The sequence below is a fragment of the Morone saxatilis genome, unplaced genomic scaffold (genome assembly GCF_004916995.1).
Source record: "Morone saxatilis isolate NCDOM2014 unplaced genomic scaffold, NCSU_SB_2.0 Contig20, whole genome shotgun sequence".
Taxonomy (NCBI): domain Eukaryota; kingdom Metazoa; phylum Chordata; class Actinopteri; family Moronidae; genus Morone; species Morone saxatilis.
The window spans coordinates 14258339-14270425 of NW_023339763.1; the positions used below are offsets into that span (position 1 = coordinate 14258339).

At 38.7% G+C, this 12087-nt stretch overlaps 1 protein-coding gene across 1 annotated transcript; it reads left to right on the top strand.

The window, feature by feature from the left end:
- Window positions 1–640: 640 nt before the first annotated feature.
- pygma (phosphorylase, glycogen, muscle A) lies at window positions 641–10688 on the top strand. Its single transcript, XM_035666771.1, has 20 exons — window positions 641–883; window positions 2787–2888; window positions 3005–3083; window positions 3222–3325; window positions 3456–3587; window positions 3684–3795; window positions 3910–3992; window positions 5102–5245; window positions 5470–5562; window positions 5750–5896; window positions 7097–7260; window positions 7444–7558; window positions 7653–7754; window positions 8093–8240; window positions 8398–8456; window positions 8549–8690; window positions 8809–9016; window positions 9588–9722; window positions 9977–10043; window positions 10130–10688. Exons 1-20 carry the CDS (start codon window positions 641–643, stop codon window positions 10277–10279), a joined length of 2529 nt encoding a protein of 842 aa, XP_035522664.1. The 3' UTR covers window positions 10280–10688.
- Window positions 10689–12087: the final 1399 nt, after the last annotated feature.

The window sequence follows — 12087 nt, forward strand, 5'->3', positions numbered from 1 at the left end:
CCTCTAATGTAGAAACGTACAATATAGTGTCACCCTATAATATGATAATTGGCAGATGTTACAGTGCTTTGCTGTTTAGGTGCAACAGAATACATTTATTAAAAATGTAATATACCGTCACCATCTGCTGGCCAAGGCACTCCTGCCAGCTACTGGGAGAAAAACAAGTTAGCCACTGTAGCTGCCAGATATCATCACCAGCCTGTGTTTCTTCTATTATATCAGACAACACTTCACACAGAGTAGTGGAGTAATTACATACTGAAAGATGCAACTACAAAAAGATAATGTTCTGACTTTAATGTCATGTATTTATTCAGATTATCCTTACTGCTTTGATCATGTTGACTGAAAATGAATGTTGCCCTGTAATGTTACCATTTTTGATCCAAGATGGGCCCCCTTAGTTACATAATTTAAGATCTCTGTCCTCAACACATGCCCCACCCTTCATCTAATATATCCAATCTGCTCCACCTTCTACTTAATATTAATTGTTGTGGCTTTAAAATGCTGAACCTGAGTCTGCGAGGTGGGTGCCTCTCTTGCTGTGTCTCTGGGCCTGGTGGTGTGTGCCTGCTGTCTTACTGTTTACATTTTTCTCGAGTCAGAGCCCTGAGCTGCTACAACTTGTGCCACCATGTCTAAACCCTTGTCTGACCATGATAGAAAGAAACAGATTTCAGTGCGAGGCCTCGCCGGCGTTGAAAACGTCACAGAACTGAAGCTAAATTTCAACAGACATCTCCACTTTACGCTGGTCAAGGACAGAAATGTGGCAACCAGAAGGGATTACTACTTTGCTCTTGCCAACACTGTGCGGGACCACTTGATTGGCAGGTGGATCAGAACCCAGCAGCACTACTATGAGAAAGATCCCAAAGTAAGTCAAGTCAAGACACAATACTTACAGTAATGTGAACTGCCATGAATATATAAATTGACTAATTTCTCAAAAGGTGCTATTTTTTAAATGCTAATGTTGGCATAAATAGCATCACAGATTGTACTTGTGAATTTAAATACAACATAATGTACTCAATCACAGGGGAAATACTTGCAACTATATTAAATCTAAGAACTTGTTCACACCTTCAAAATATTAATGGAAGTCATTTTAAACCTACTGTCTGTGCAGTACTCAGTGGTTTGTGTTTTAATTCATTTTAATTTTATACTCTTTCATAAATTTACTAATATTCATGAGTCATTTTCATTAGAGCAAGGGCTTTATATTCTCCAACTGTACTTTAAGCAGCCTGATGTCAGTGTAATGTCAAGTCATGACATTTAAACTTCACCAGGGCTTCTTAGCGCTGGTATGCTGCTGCTCTTATAGTGTGTTGAAACATTAAACCTCTCCATGACCTTCTGTTGCTGGCCTGTCTCACCATAAAGCTCATAGCCTTTACTTGTGTCATATGAGTGCATGCCTTCAAGGACATCTGAGTTCATATAGAAGAAGACTCAAAGTCATTAGTCACAGAATCAAAAGAGCTATTCCTCATCAACTGCAGTCTTTTTAACTAACAGCTACAGAGGGAACCTTAAAAGAACAACAGGAAGTTAGCGTCACTAGAATAAAGCAAAAAAACCAAGCAAACCACACCACATTATTGCTTGAAAATGTCACACAAAAGTGTGTGCAATTACAATAGAGGGTTCAGAAGCGGAGTGAAACTCAGCTACAATTGCATTTACTTAGCGGGAAAAAATGTTCCTCGCAAGATCATTAATAACTCTACTGAATAAAAGGGGATCATTTTTCTTTTCTAAGCATTGGAAGTAAATTTTCCTGCTCACCTCAGTTTACTCCTCAGGGTTATTGTTCTGTAAATTCAGAGCCTAAACCCTTAATCTCAGGGAGACATTTACTACTCACATTAAGCTAGTTTTTAAAACATCATGTGTTGATGGGCTGCAACCTCTAACTCAGAAACCATCCGACCTCCTGACTGTATCACCTTGTTCCAGTGCTCTAGACTGAAAAGTCAAAGGTGAATCCCTTAAAGGTCTAACCAGAAACCTGAAGGAGGGAGGACATCCAAGCTCAGTCTAGAGTTTTGTGCTAAATGTAAAATCACGTACTGAGAAGTTACTGTAACAACAAGATACATTTTTCACACTGCTAATCAGCATAATGAGATGGGACAATGATTGAAGTCAGATAAGATTTAGAACATACAGTCATATATAATTCAAGAGATCCTGTTAGCCACTCAGTGATATAGCTCTGTCAGTTGTATACATTATTAGTTTACACATCTTTCTGAACCGCTTCAGACTTGAACTCCACAATGAAAGGGTATCAGGCTCAGGCTGACCTTTACAGCGACCTCTACAGGAGCTATTTTTGCTCGGGCCAAAATGTTGGTGTTATGTAACACCCAAAGCAATCTGTCCCCCAGTCCCTCCTCTTCTCTCTTCTCCTCTGCCTTTCCTTCTCAGCCTGTGTCTGCCCCTCTGTGTCAGAGGAGAAAAAAAAGGCACAACTAAATGGCAAAGGCTAAACACAGGCTCAGGTAGCACATTTCTGTGCTCTCCCAACCATGAAGCTAAATCATGAAACCTAAAGATTTCTTTGCCACTGTGGGGCTGGATGTTTTTGTGACATTTGACTTTTGGTTTCAGTGCCAAATTTGTACCTATCATGCTACTGTGGGGACCTTTCTGTAACCCTAATCATAAGATGACCCTGATATATCACTGTAAGTGTTTCTGAGACCGTTTCTGGCTGTTCATTCAGCTTGAAATTGATTATTTCTCCCCTTTTTCCCAAACTGTAGCGTGTGTACTACATCTCCCTTGAGTTCTACATGGGCCGCACCCTCCAAAACACCATGGTGAACCTAGCACTGGAGAATGCCTGTGATGAGGCTACGTACCAGGTTATATGGATTATTTTTTTATTTCTCTTATAATTGTGACATTTTCTTCATTTAAAAAATGAGGCAGCATCTCAAAATTACTGTTTCATTAGTCCATGTTGTGTTGTGCTCTCTAGTTGGGTCTGGACATGGAGGAACTGCAGGACATGGAGGAAGATGCTGGTTTGGGAAATGGTGGTCTGGGTCGCCTTGCTGGTGAGCACCCTTCATATTTAATCAATTCAAAGAGTTATTTCCACTACACCACACTTGACAGACTTCCGTGATTCATTATTTTATATAAGAGCTAGTCAAAGATTTCTGCTTTTTTCATGTGCTGTCTCTGGTTTTCAGCCTGTTTCCTGGACTCCATGGCTTCCCTGGGTCTGGCTGCCTATGGTTATGGAATTCGCTATGAATTTGGTATCTTCAATCAGAAAATTGTCAATGGCTGGCAGGTTAGAAATGATCAACTCCATCTTTATTGCTGTCTTGCTGTTCATTATTTCCTCTGCCTGGCTCAGCTCTGAAGCCGCTCACCTAATTAGTGTTTTTTCCCCCTCAATATAAATGTATGTCATTATCTAGGTTGAAGAGGCTGATGATTGGCTGCGCTTTGGCAACCCCTGGGAGAAGGCACGACCTGAGTACATGCGTCCAGTACACTTCTATGGCAGGACCGAGCATCACCCTGATGGTGTCAAATGGGTTGACACTCAGGTAAAATATGATTTAAAGTAAACAAATATGAACAATAATAAGGATATGTTTTCTGATGATATATTTATCTATTTCTTCCTATGACACTGATGGCAGGTCGTGCTGGCCCTGCCATATGACACCCCTATCCCCGGCTACAGAAACAATATTGTTAACACTATGAGGCTGTGGTCTGCAAAGGCCCCCTGCGATTTCAACCTTAAGGACTGTACGTGTCTGGCAGAGATCAAATGTTTTTAATTGAATGCAATATTTAATTGAATGCTACAGCTGTCAAATGAAAACCAATGGAAAGAGTTTATGTATTTTTTTCCCCATACAGTCAACGTTGGTGGCTACATTCAGGCTGTTTTGGACAGAAACTTGGCTGAGAACATCTCCCGTGTGCTGTATCCCAACGACAATGTAAGAAAATATAACTTTATATTATCTTTTAATTCACCAGAACTGCACCCATAGTGTGGCCATGCATGTGTAAACCAGGATTAGAAGAAGTAGCTGAATGTTGAATAATATAGGAGCTGTGGACTGTATGGCTCCTGTAAGACCAGAGGGCTTATCTTAACTCTAAGAGATGGATTTCCATAATTTGGACCCCCAACTGGTGTCCTTTGTATTCAGCTAGAGCCAACGTGTGCTCTTTTAGCTTCCTCTGAAGCTGTCCTTTAAAGCTGACATAAGAGCTGACCACCATGTGCATGACTCCCTGAGGGCTCAAGAGGGAGGATTTGGGAGATAAACGTTTAGCTGGAGCTATAACTCATGTCAGGTCTGGTAATTTATGTCTGTGCAAGTGAGAGCAGAAATGGTTGTGAATCAGATGTTTAAATTCAGTTCAGTCAGTGTTACACTGCTGTTCCATCATGTTGTGTATTTCTATTAACAATTTATAAGTGCTGAAATATTTAATTGATTAGTGATTGATTGATGAACTGAAATTTTAATTTCCAGTTTCTTTAATGTGACTGCTCTTCACAGTTTCATATCATGTTCATATCATTGAATGCATCCCATAACTTATCGTAACTTATCAGGTTAACTGTTATTTATTTTATTTTAATAGACTAATTGATTACGTAAAAGGAACATATAGATCAGTAATAATAGAAATAATCAGCTCTACAGTTTCTTCGCAATACCTCTCTACATGACAAATGTGCCAACTGCAAGTCAATCAAATTCAAATCAAATTGAAGATATTTTCCCAGCTCTTTTGTTAAAGAACACCTTCATATTCACAATACATAACAAAAAAAACCTTGTTGAGTGGCTTAATAAATGTCAAATTAAACATAAATAGCTATTTATTCAATTTCCTCTGGTTCACACACTGAACACTGCTGCAGCTGTGCTGTCACTTTCTTTTCACATTTGGGTTTGGGTAATAATTTTTTTTTTAATAAAAGATTTCTGTTGTCAATGAGTGATATGAAAAGTCTATGTTTAAAGAATAAAAACCCTATTCATGGTCGCCTGCAGAACAGAAACAGACAAATATGTGTCTTCATCCTCAGTTCTTTGAAGGAAAGGAGCTCCGTCTGAAGCAGGAATACTTTGTGGTATCTGCCACCCTGCAAGACATCATCCGTCGTTTCAAGGTCTCTAAGTTTGGCTCCAGGGAGATTGCTCGCACAGACTTCAGCAAACTGCCTGACAAGGTGAAGCGAAAAACTCAACAAAATAGTTTCTGTCAAAAATGAAAAGGTTTCCCCCTGATGTTCTCTGTGTGCTTTCGTTAAATTGCCTCTGTCAGTGTGTTGAACAGGTTGTAGGTGGGCTTTATTGTATCTTATGAGAATAGTTTAAATGAACAGTTTCTACAAAGCACGTTATGGCATTTTCTAATTCTGTATTGACATTTAAAATTGTTCTGCATATTCAGGTTGCCATCCAGCTAAATGACACTCACCCAGCCATGGCTATTCCTGAGCTGATGAGGGTTCTGGTTGATGAAGAGAAACTTGAATGGGAAAAGGTGAGAAAGAGCAACACATAACAGCAGGACTGAATATTCATACCAAATTCAAATTTGGAAGTTATTCTAGTCTTTAAAACCATGACACTTTGATTATTTGTAGTATTTATCAAGTCTGTTATTATTTCCATAAAGTCTTGCACAGTAAAATGTATATACGCATGTATTTTCTCTTGCTGGTGTTCAGGCCTGGGACATCTGTGTGCGCACCTGTGCCTACACCAATCACACAGTCCTTCCTGAAGCTTTGGAGCGCTGGCCAGTTGACCTGTTTGCTTATCTGCTGCCTCGTCACCTGGAAATTGTCTATGAGATCAACCGTCGCCACCTGGAGGTTAGTACTGCACATTGCAACATAATATCATTTCCATGATGGTTTTCAAACAATTTGTTTTTATAGCTCCTCCTTAGCAGAGGACGCGCACACTGTCATGTTCTCTGTTGTTCGGTAGCAATAAAGTAATGAAGTCTTGTCTTAGAGAATATCTCTCTGTATTTTTATCTGACTGGTTGAACACAAAGTTACAAAAGGTTAAAGTGTGGTGAAAAAACTCAAATACTGTACTTGTGAGGAACTATACCTGAGTATTTCCATTTTATGTTAGGACTACTTTATACTTAACTACAGTTCAGAGGGGTATATAATATAATTTGACAGCACAGTTACTTTACATATTTTGATTAATAAAACAAAATATAATCAACAAATAAATTATGATGTATCATTATGGATAAAGATACAACTTTATTGATCCCTTGGTGATATTCACAAGCTACTATATAGTAATATATATAGTAAAACAATAACCCCACCTTCACCAGCTGCAACATTAAAGTCATGTACACAATACATGTAAAATAATAATATGCTCAACAATAACTCAATAATATAATATACATCATCCTAAAATGGGCCATTTTGATGCAAACACTTTTGTGTTGTATGTTGTGTTTGAGTACTTCTTCCACCTCTGAATTTGGATGACTTTCAAATGTAAAGTGGGATCTTCACAGAGCAAAAAAAAAACATCAAAAGCAGAAAAAAACAAGGAGCATGATAATTAAAATTCTGACATCTAACATTTTCTCTGATTATGAAAAAGATATTTTTAGATTGCCACTGTGGAAAGAGAGAAAAAAGATATTAAAATACAAGGAAAGACTAGATTAGCATGAGCATCTATAACCGCTGTGATGTAAAAGTCAAAGAACAAAATGGTATTTACTGACTTTTAATTGCAATATCTGTCAGACCTAAATTACAGTTCCTGCTGAATGGAGGGAGAAATGTTTCTGCCATGGAGTGGCAGGCAGGTTTATGAGCTGTAGCTCAACCAGAACTGCTCTATAATACACTGACTTTTATTTATCTACTTAAGTACCGCAGGAACTTGTCCTGTTGCCGCTAATTTGACATCATTTTTGAGTAGCTGTGTTGACCTACTTTAATATGCACAATGATGGAAATTCATGATTCAACAAGAAACAAAATAACCTATGGGTTCTCTGTTGTATGTGCTTTTTAATTGCGCAGAGAGTTGCTGCCAAGTATCCTGGTGATAATGATCGTATGCGCCGTATGTCCCTCATTGAGGAGGGCGGACAGAAGAGGATCAACATGGCACATTTGTGCATTGTGGGGTCCCATGCTGTCAACGGTGTGGCCCAGATCCACTCTGACATCCTCAAAGCAACTGTGTATGTCCCTAAAATAAACACTAATCTGCCTGTAATGGTGGTAAATCAACCAAAATACAGTGCATGTATTTGCTGTACATGTAGAAGAATCTGTTTCATAAATCCCCAGCCTCTATGATTCCTCGGGCTGCTGCATTATCTATGTGTTCCTCTGATATATGTGATGCTTCACTCTGCCTGCAGTTTCAAGGACTTCTATGAAATGGAGCCACACAAGTTCCAAAACAAGACCAACGGCATCACTCCTCGCCGCTGGCTGGTCATGTGCAACCCTGGCCTGGCTGAGGTCATCGCCGAGGTTAGCTGTGTTTCAACAAACACACTTCACACAAATAACATTGGCTGAAGCTGAAAATACATGTTATTTACTTTTTCTCAATTTATGTTAACAGAGGATCGGTGAGGACTTCATCCGTGACCTCGACCAGCTGCAGAGTCTCCGCAAGTACGTGAATGATGAGGCTTTCATTCGTGACGTTGCCAAAGTGAAGCAGGTAATTCATGTATAATTTATGTCAGTTTGGAATTTACAGTATTATGTTTAAGATAAGTAGTTACGAATAAATAATTGTGCCTTATTATAGCTGGATATGTAAATACAGCTGCTGGAAACCCCTGGAGAGAAGTTGCACATCATATTCCATATCAAATAATCTTTTCCTTTTAAAGTTCACATACACAAGTAGTTTCACTTTGTTGTGTCTTTTTCTGTTGCACTTGTCCTATTATAGAATTGTTTTGTTTGTCTTCACACAGCACATACAAATATCTATACAAGTTTAAGAGAACTTGTTGTCTTTTTAGTAATGAAGTAAATTTTTTGGTCACGTAGGAAAACAAGTTGAAGTTTTCTGTGCACTTGGAGGAGCACTACAAGGTGAAAATCAACCCCAACTCCATGTTTGACATTCAAGTCAAGAGAATCCATGAATACAAGAGACAGCTGCTCAACTGTCTGCACATCATCACCTACTATAACCGTAAGTACACGTTTAAAATCTTCAGCCCCACACATTTCCTCAAATTCAGTTGTTGTTTGTTATTTTTGAGATGATTCTAGGGCAACATTGTGTTTGTGTCTGAGCCTGTTAAGAATTTTCACACCTCAGTCCTGTAATCTCTTTGTATCTCTGCCAGGCATCAAGAAGGAACCTAACAAGCAGTGGACTCCAAGAACTGTCATGATTGGAGGAAAGGTTTGTAGATAACAAATGAGCTTTAAAGACAAACTCACCCTCACTCAGTCAATTCATCTAACAATATTCCTCTAACTGTTCCCTTCACGCAGGCTGCTCCTGGATACCACACTGCCAAGATGATTATCCGTCTGATCACAGCTATCGGCGAGGTGGTCAACAATGATCCTGTTATCGGAGACCGTCTCAAAGTCATCTTTTTGGAGAACTACAGAGTCACACTGGCAGAGAGAGGTAAGTCATTGCCCTATTCCTTTTTCCTCCTTCCCCAAACAGGATTAAACACAACATAAAAACACAAACACAAAATGCTTATTAGAGTCATCAACCCTGTACTTCTGTCATCTTTCAGCCGTCCCTGCAGCTGACCTGTCAGAGCAGATCTCCACAGCTGGCACTGAGGCTTCTGGCACCGGCAACATGAAGTTCATGCTGAACGGCGCTCTAACCATTGGTACCATGGACGGAGCCAATGTTGAGATGGCTGAGGAGGCTGGCGAGGGCAACCTTTTCATCTTCGGTATGAGAGTTGACGACGTCGATGCACTTGACAGAAAAGGGTAAGGACTGAACCCTGATCTGACAAACTGTATTTACACTTCCAGCTTCTACCTCAAACATATTTTGTTCTGTAGCCAATTCATTTTGTGATATTACCTCTTCATCACACATTTATTTCATCAAATTTAAGTAAGTAAGTAAGTAAGTAAGGTGATATACATAATCCCACGTTTTCCAGTGTGAAGGATTTAGAGCCATCAAAAAAAAAAAATGGTTTAACATGGTGGCCTTCACAGAAGATAATCCGCAGCTTCAATAAATATAAACACCTCATTCTAAGGTCACGAAAACAATAGAATTCTTATTTTTTGTGAAAACATTGAATATTATATTCAATTTATTAGGTGAAATATGTCCAAGATAGTCCAACTGTCATTTTTATATCATTGCAGTGAGCTCCATGCGTTCTGTGTTTTGGTAATGATGACTTTCACCCGACTCAAGTGTTTTGTCCACCTTGGGGATCCTCCTGTTACTTCAACTACTCCTTGATTAACAGGCCGGTTACTACAGCAACAAGCATGAAACGTTTTTCTCTGAATGTGCCTTTTTTTTCTCGGCTCTGCTTAGATACCACGCTGAAGCATACTACAACCGACTGCCTGAGCTGAAACAGGCTATTGACCAGATTGCTGGAGGCTTCTTTAGCCCAAAGCAGCCTGACCTGTTTAAGGAAATTGTCAACATGCTGATGCATCATGACAGGTAAAGACACATCTAACATTTGCAGCCTGAGGTACACACATGCATACACACATACAAATAAGAACGAGTATAAACTTGCATGCTGGTGCAAAAAAAGAAAAGAAAACCCAAAACAACTCACAGCCTTTTGTAAACCAACATTCAGTACTGTATGAAAATACACACATGCAGACACCATATGTATTTACATTGTACTGTACATATGTTGTTTACGTCTTTTTTGGTATATGTTAATTTCATTCTTGTCTGCACAGATTTAAAGTCTTTGCTGACTATGAAGACTATATTAAATGCCAGGAGAAAGTCAATGCTCTTTACAAGGTATGTTCATTATTATTGTTGTGTATGTATTGTTATTATGCATTTATAGTATGATTTTAATTGAATCATTGCCATCCTCACATCAGAACCCCAAGGAATGGACCAAGAAGGTGATCCACAACATTGCCGGATCTGGCAAGTTCTCTAGCGATCGCACCATTACCCAGTACGCTCGTGAAATCTGGGGCATGGAGCCCACGCTTGAGAAAATCCCTGCCCCTGATGACAAGATATAAACTGTCCACATGGCGGCCAACACCCTGACTTTCCCCGCTCGTATCAGAACACGAACAAGAACCTAAGAACCCACATGGTAGATACTGTGTGTATGGTAAAAGCCCTCACAAACCTGCATCCATGGGGATTAGCATTACACACTGTCTGCGTTACTACACTGTGTCTCACACAAAGTGCTGATCTAAGTTTCCATTTTTCATACCTGCATATTCATGGAGTAATAAAACTGTTTTAGTTATCATCAGGGATGTAGAATTGGATATTTACTGTAGCTGCTGTAAAATAGATAAAAGAGGTTTGTGGTGGGCTTTGAGAACGTATTGGTGATATTTTTTTTATTCAAAAATATTAACTCTTGTATTTCCACTCAGACCCATTCTGAATAAAATTAGTCTGAAATACCATAAATAACAGCCTCAGCGACTTTTTCGAGCTGTTCCATTTCTTTTTCAGGGAAAGCCAGGTTTCCAGATAATTTATTTAAGCATTGTAAAGCATAGAGTAAATATACACATAATGTATTGTCTTGCAAATAGAATAATATAATTATTCCAAGCCTGACACTTAATCAGTGTTTTCCTACATTGGGCAACATTTGCCATGTTGGCAATGGAACACTAAGCTCTGTTATATGGGTTATATTTACCCTCAACTGGGTCACAACATAGTGGGAGTGTGAGGACAATGAACTTTGCACAGGATCGGATCCTGAAATCAGGTTCAAGAAATGGGGATTCAGCTGTAAAGACTTATTACAAAAAATACAGCAAAAAACCTGCACAATAAAACTGAAATGCATTTCAGGTATAAATAGTTAAACAATGTCACATAAATGGTGTGTCTTACAATACAGATGATCGGCAATGAAAAAACACTTGTATTACAATTGCATTTCCAAATGCTGAGACTATGTACTCAAATGTTGCTGTCCAATCTCCATGCAACAGACATATATGTCTCTCATTTTTCAAAAATAATTTTATTTATAAAGGAGTTTTTTAAAAAGTGAGTTCCTTACCATATATGGAAGGTCAATATTGGTCAATGTCAGTTGGGTGGAAAAACACAGAGGGGGAAATAGCATGTCGAAAGTGTAAGTAGATACTTATGAATAATAGAATAGCCTACATTCACTTTTCCACAAGGCATAAAAGTCTAATCTGTAATGTGAGGAAACAGTGACGTCAGTGCAAACACGCACATCTACATGTTTTATGTTTTGATCGGATGTGTGGGTTGTAGTTGACAAAAGCAAGGGGAGGTGTTTGGAGAAGACCTACTGTATGACAAACTGAAGAAAACCTCAATAGAAGAATAGAACCCATTACCGCTGTCACCGTCTTATTAACACTGACTCTGCTTTCAGATGATGGAACTCTTTAAAGGTAAAGCAAAATTTACAATTGGTGTTCATCTTGCACATTAGTGTGCAATACAGTACTTAATGTATTATTTGAAATGACCCTAAGAGTGAAATATGCAGTTTGGTTAAATGTTGGCGTTTTGTTGTATTTTGTAATCAAATTATAAATGAATGAAATCTGTAAGACATAATATTTGTCAAGTGAATAGCAGTAACTACGGGCTGCCTGAGCTGAGTGTTAAGTCAACATTTATTCAATATCTCTGTAAACCTCAGATACAGATTACAAATAGCAAATTTATATTATCATACGTAAGACATTAACCTATTTCATTTTCTGTATGTCACTTACAGAGTCTGACATCATGAGCGTTCCCCTCTGAAATCAGCTAAGAAATGTTGAGTGTATGAAAATAAAATTCAGGAAGGTAAACATTTTTGGAA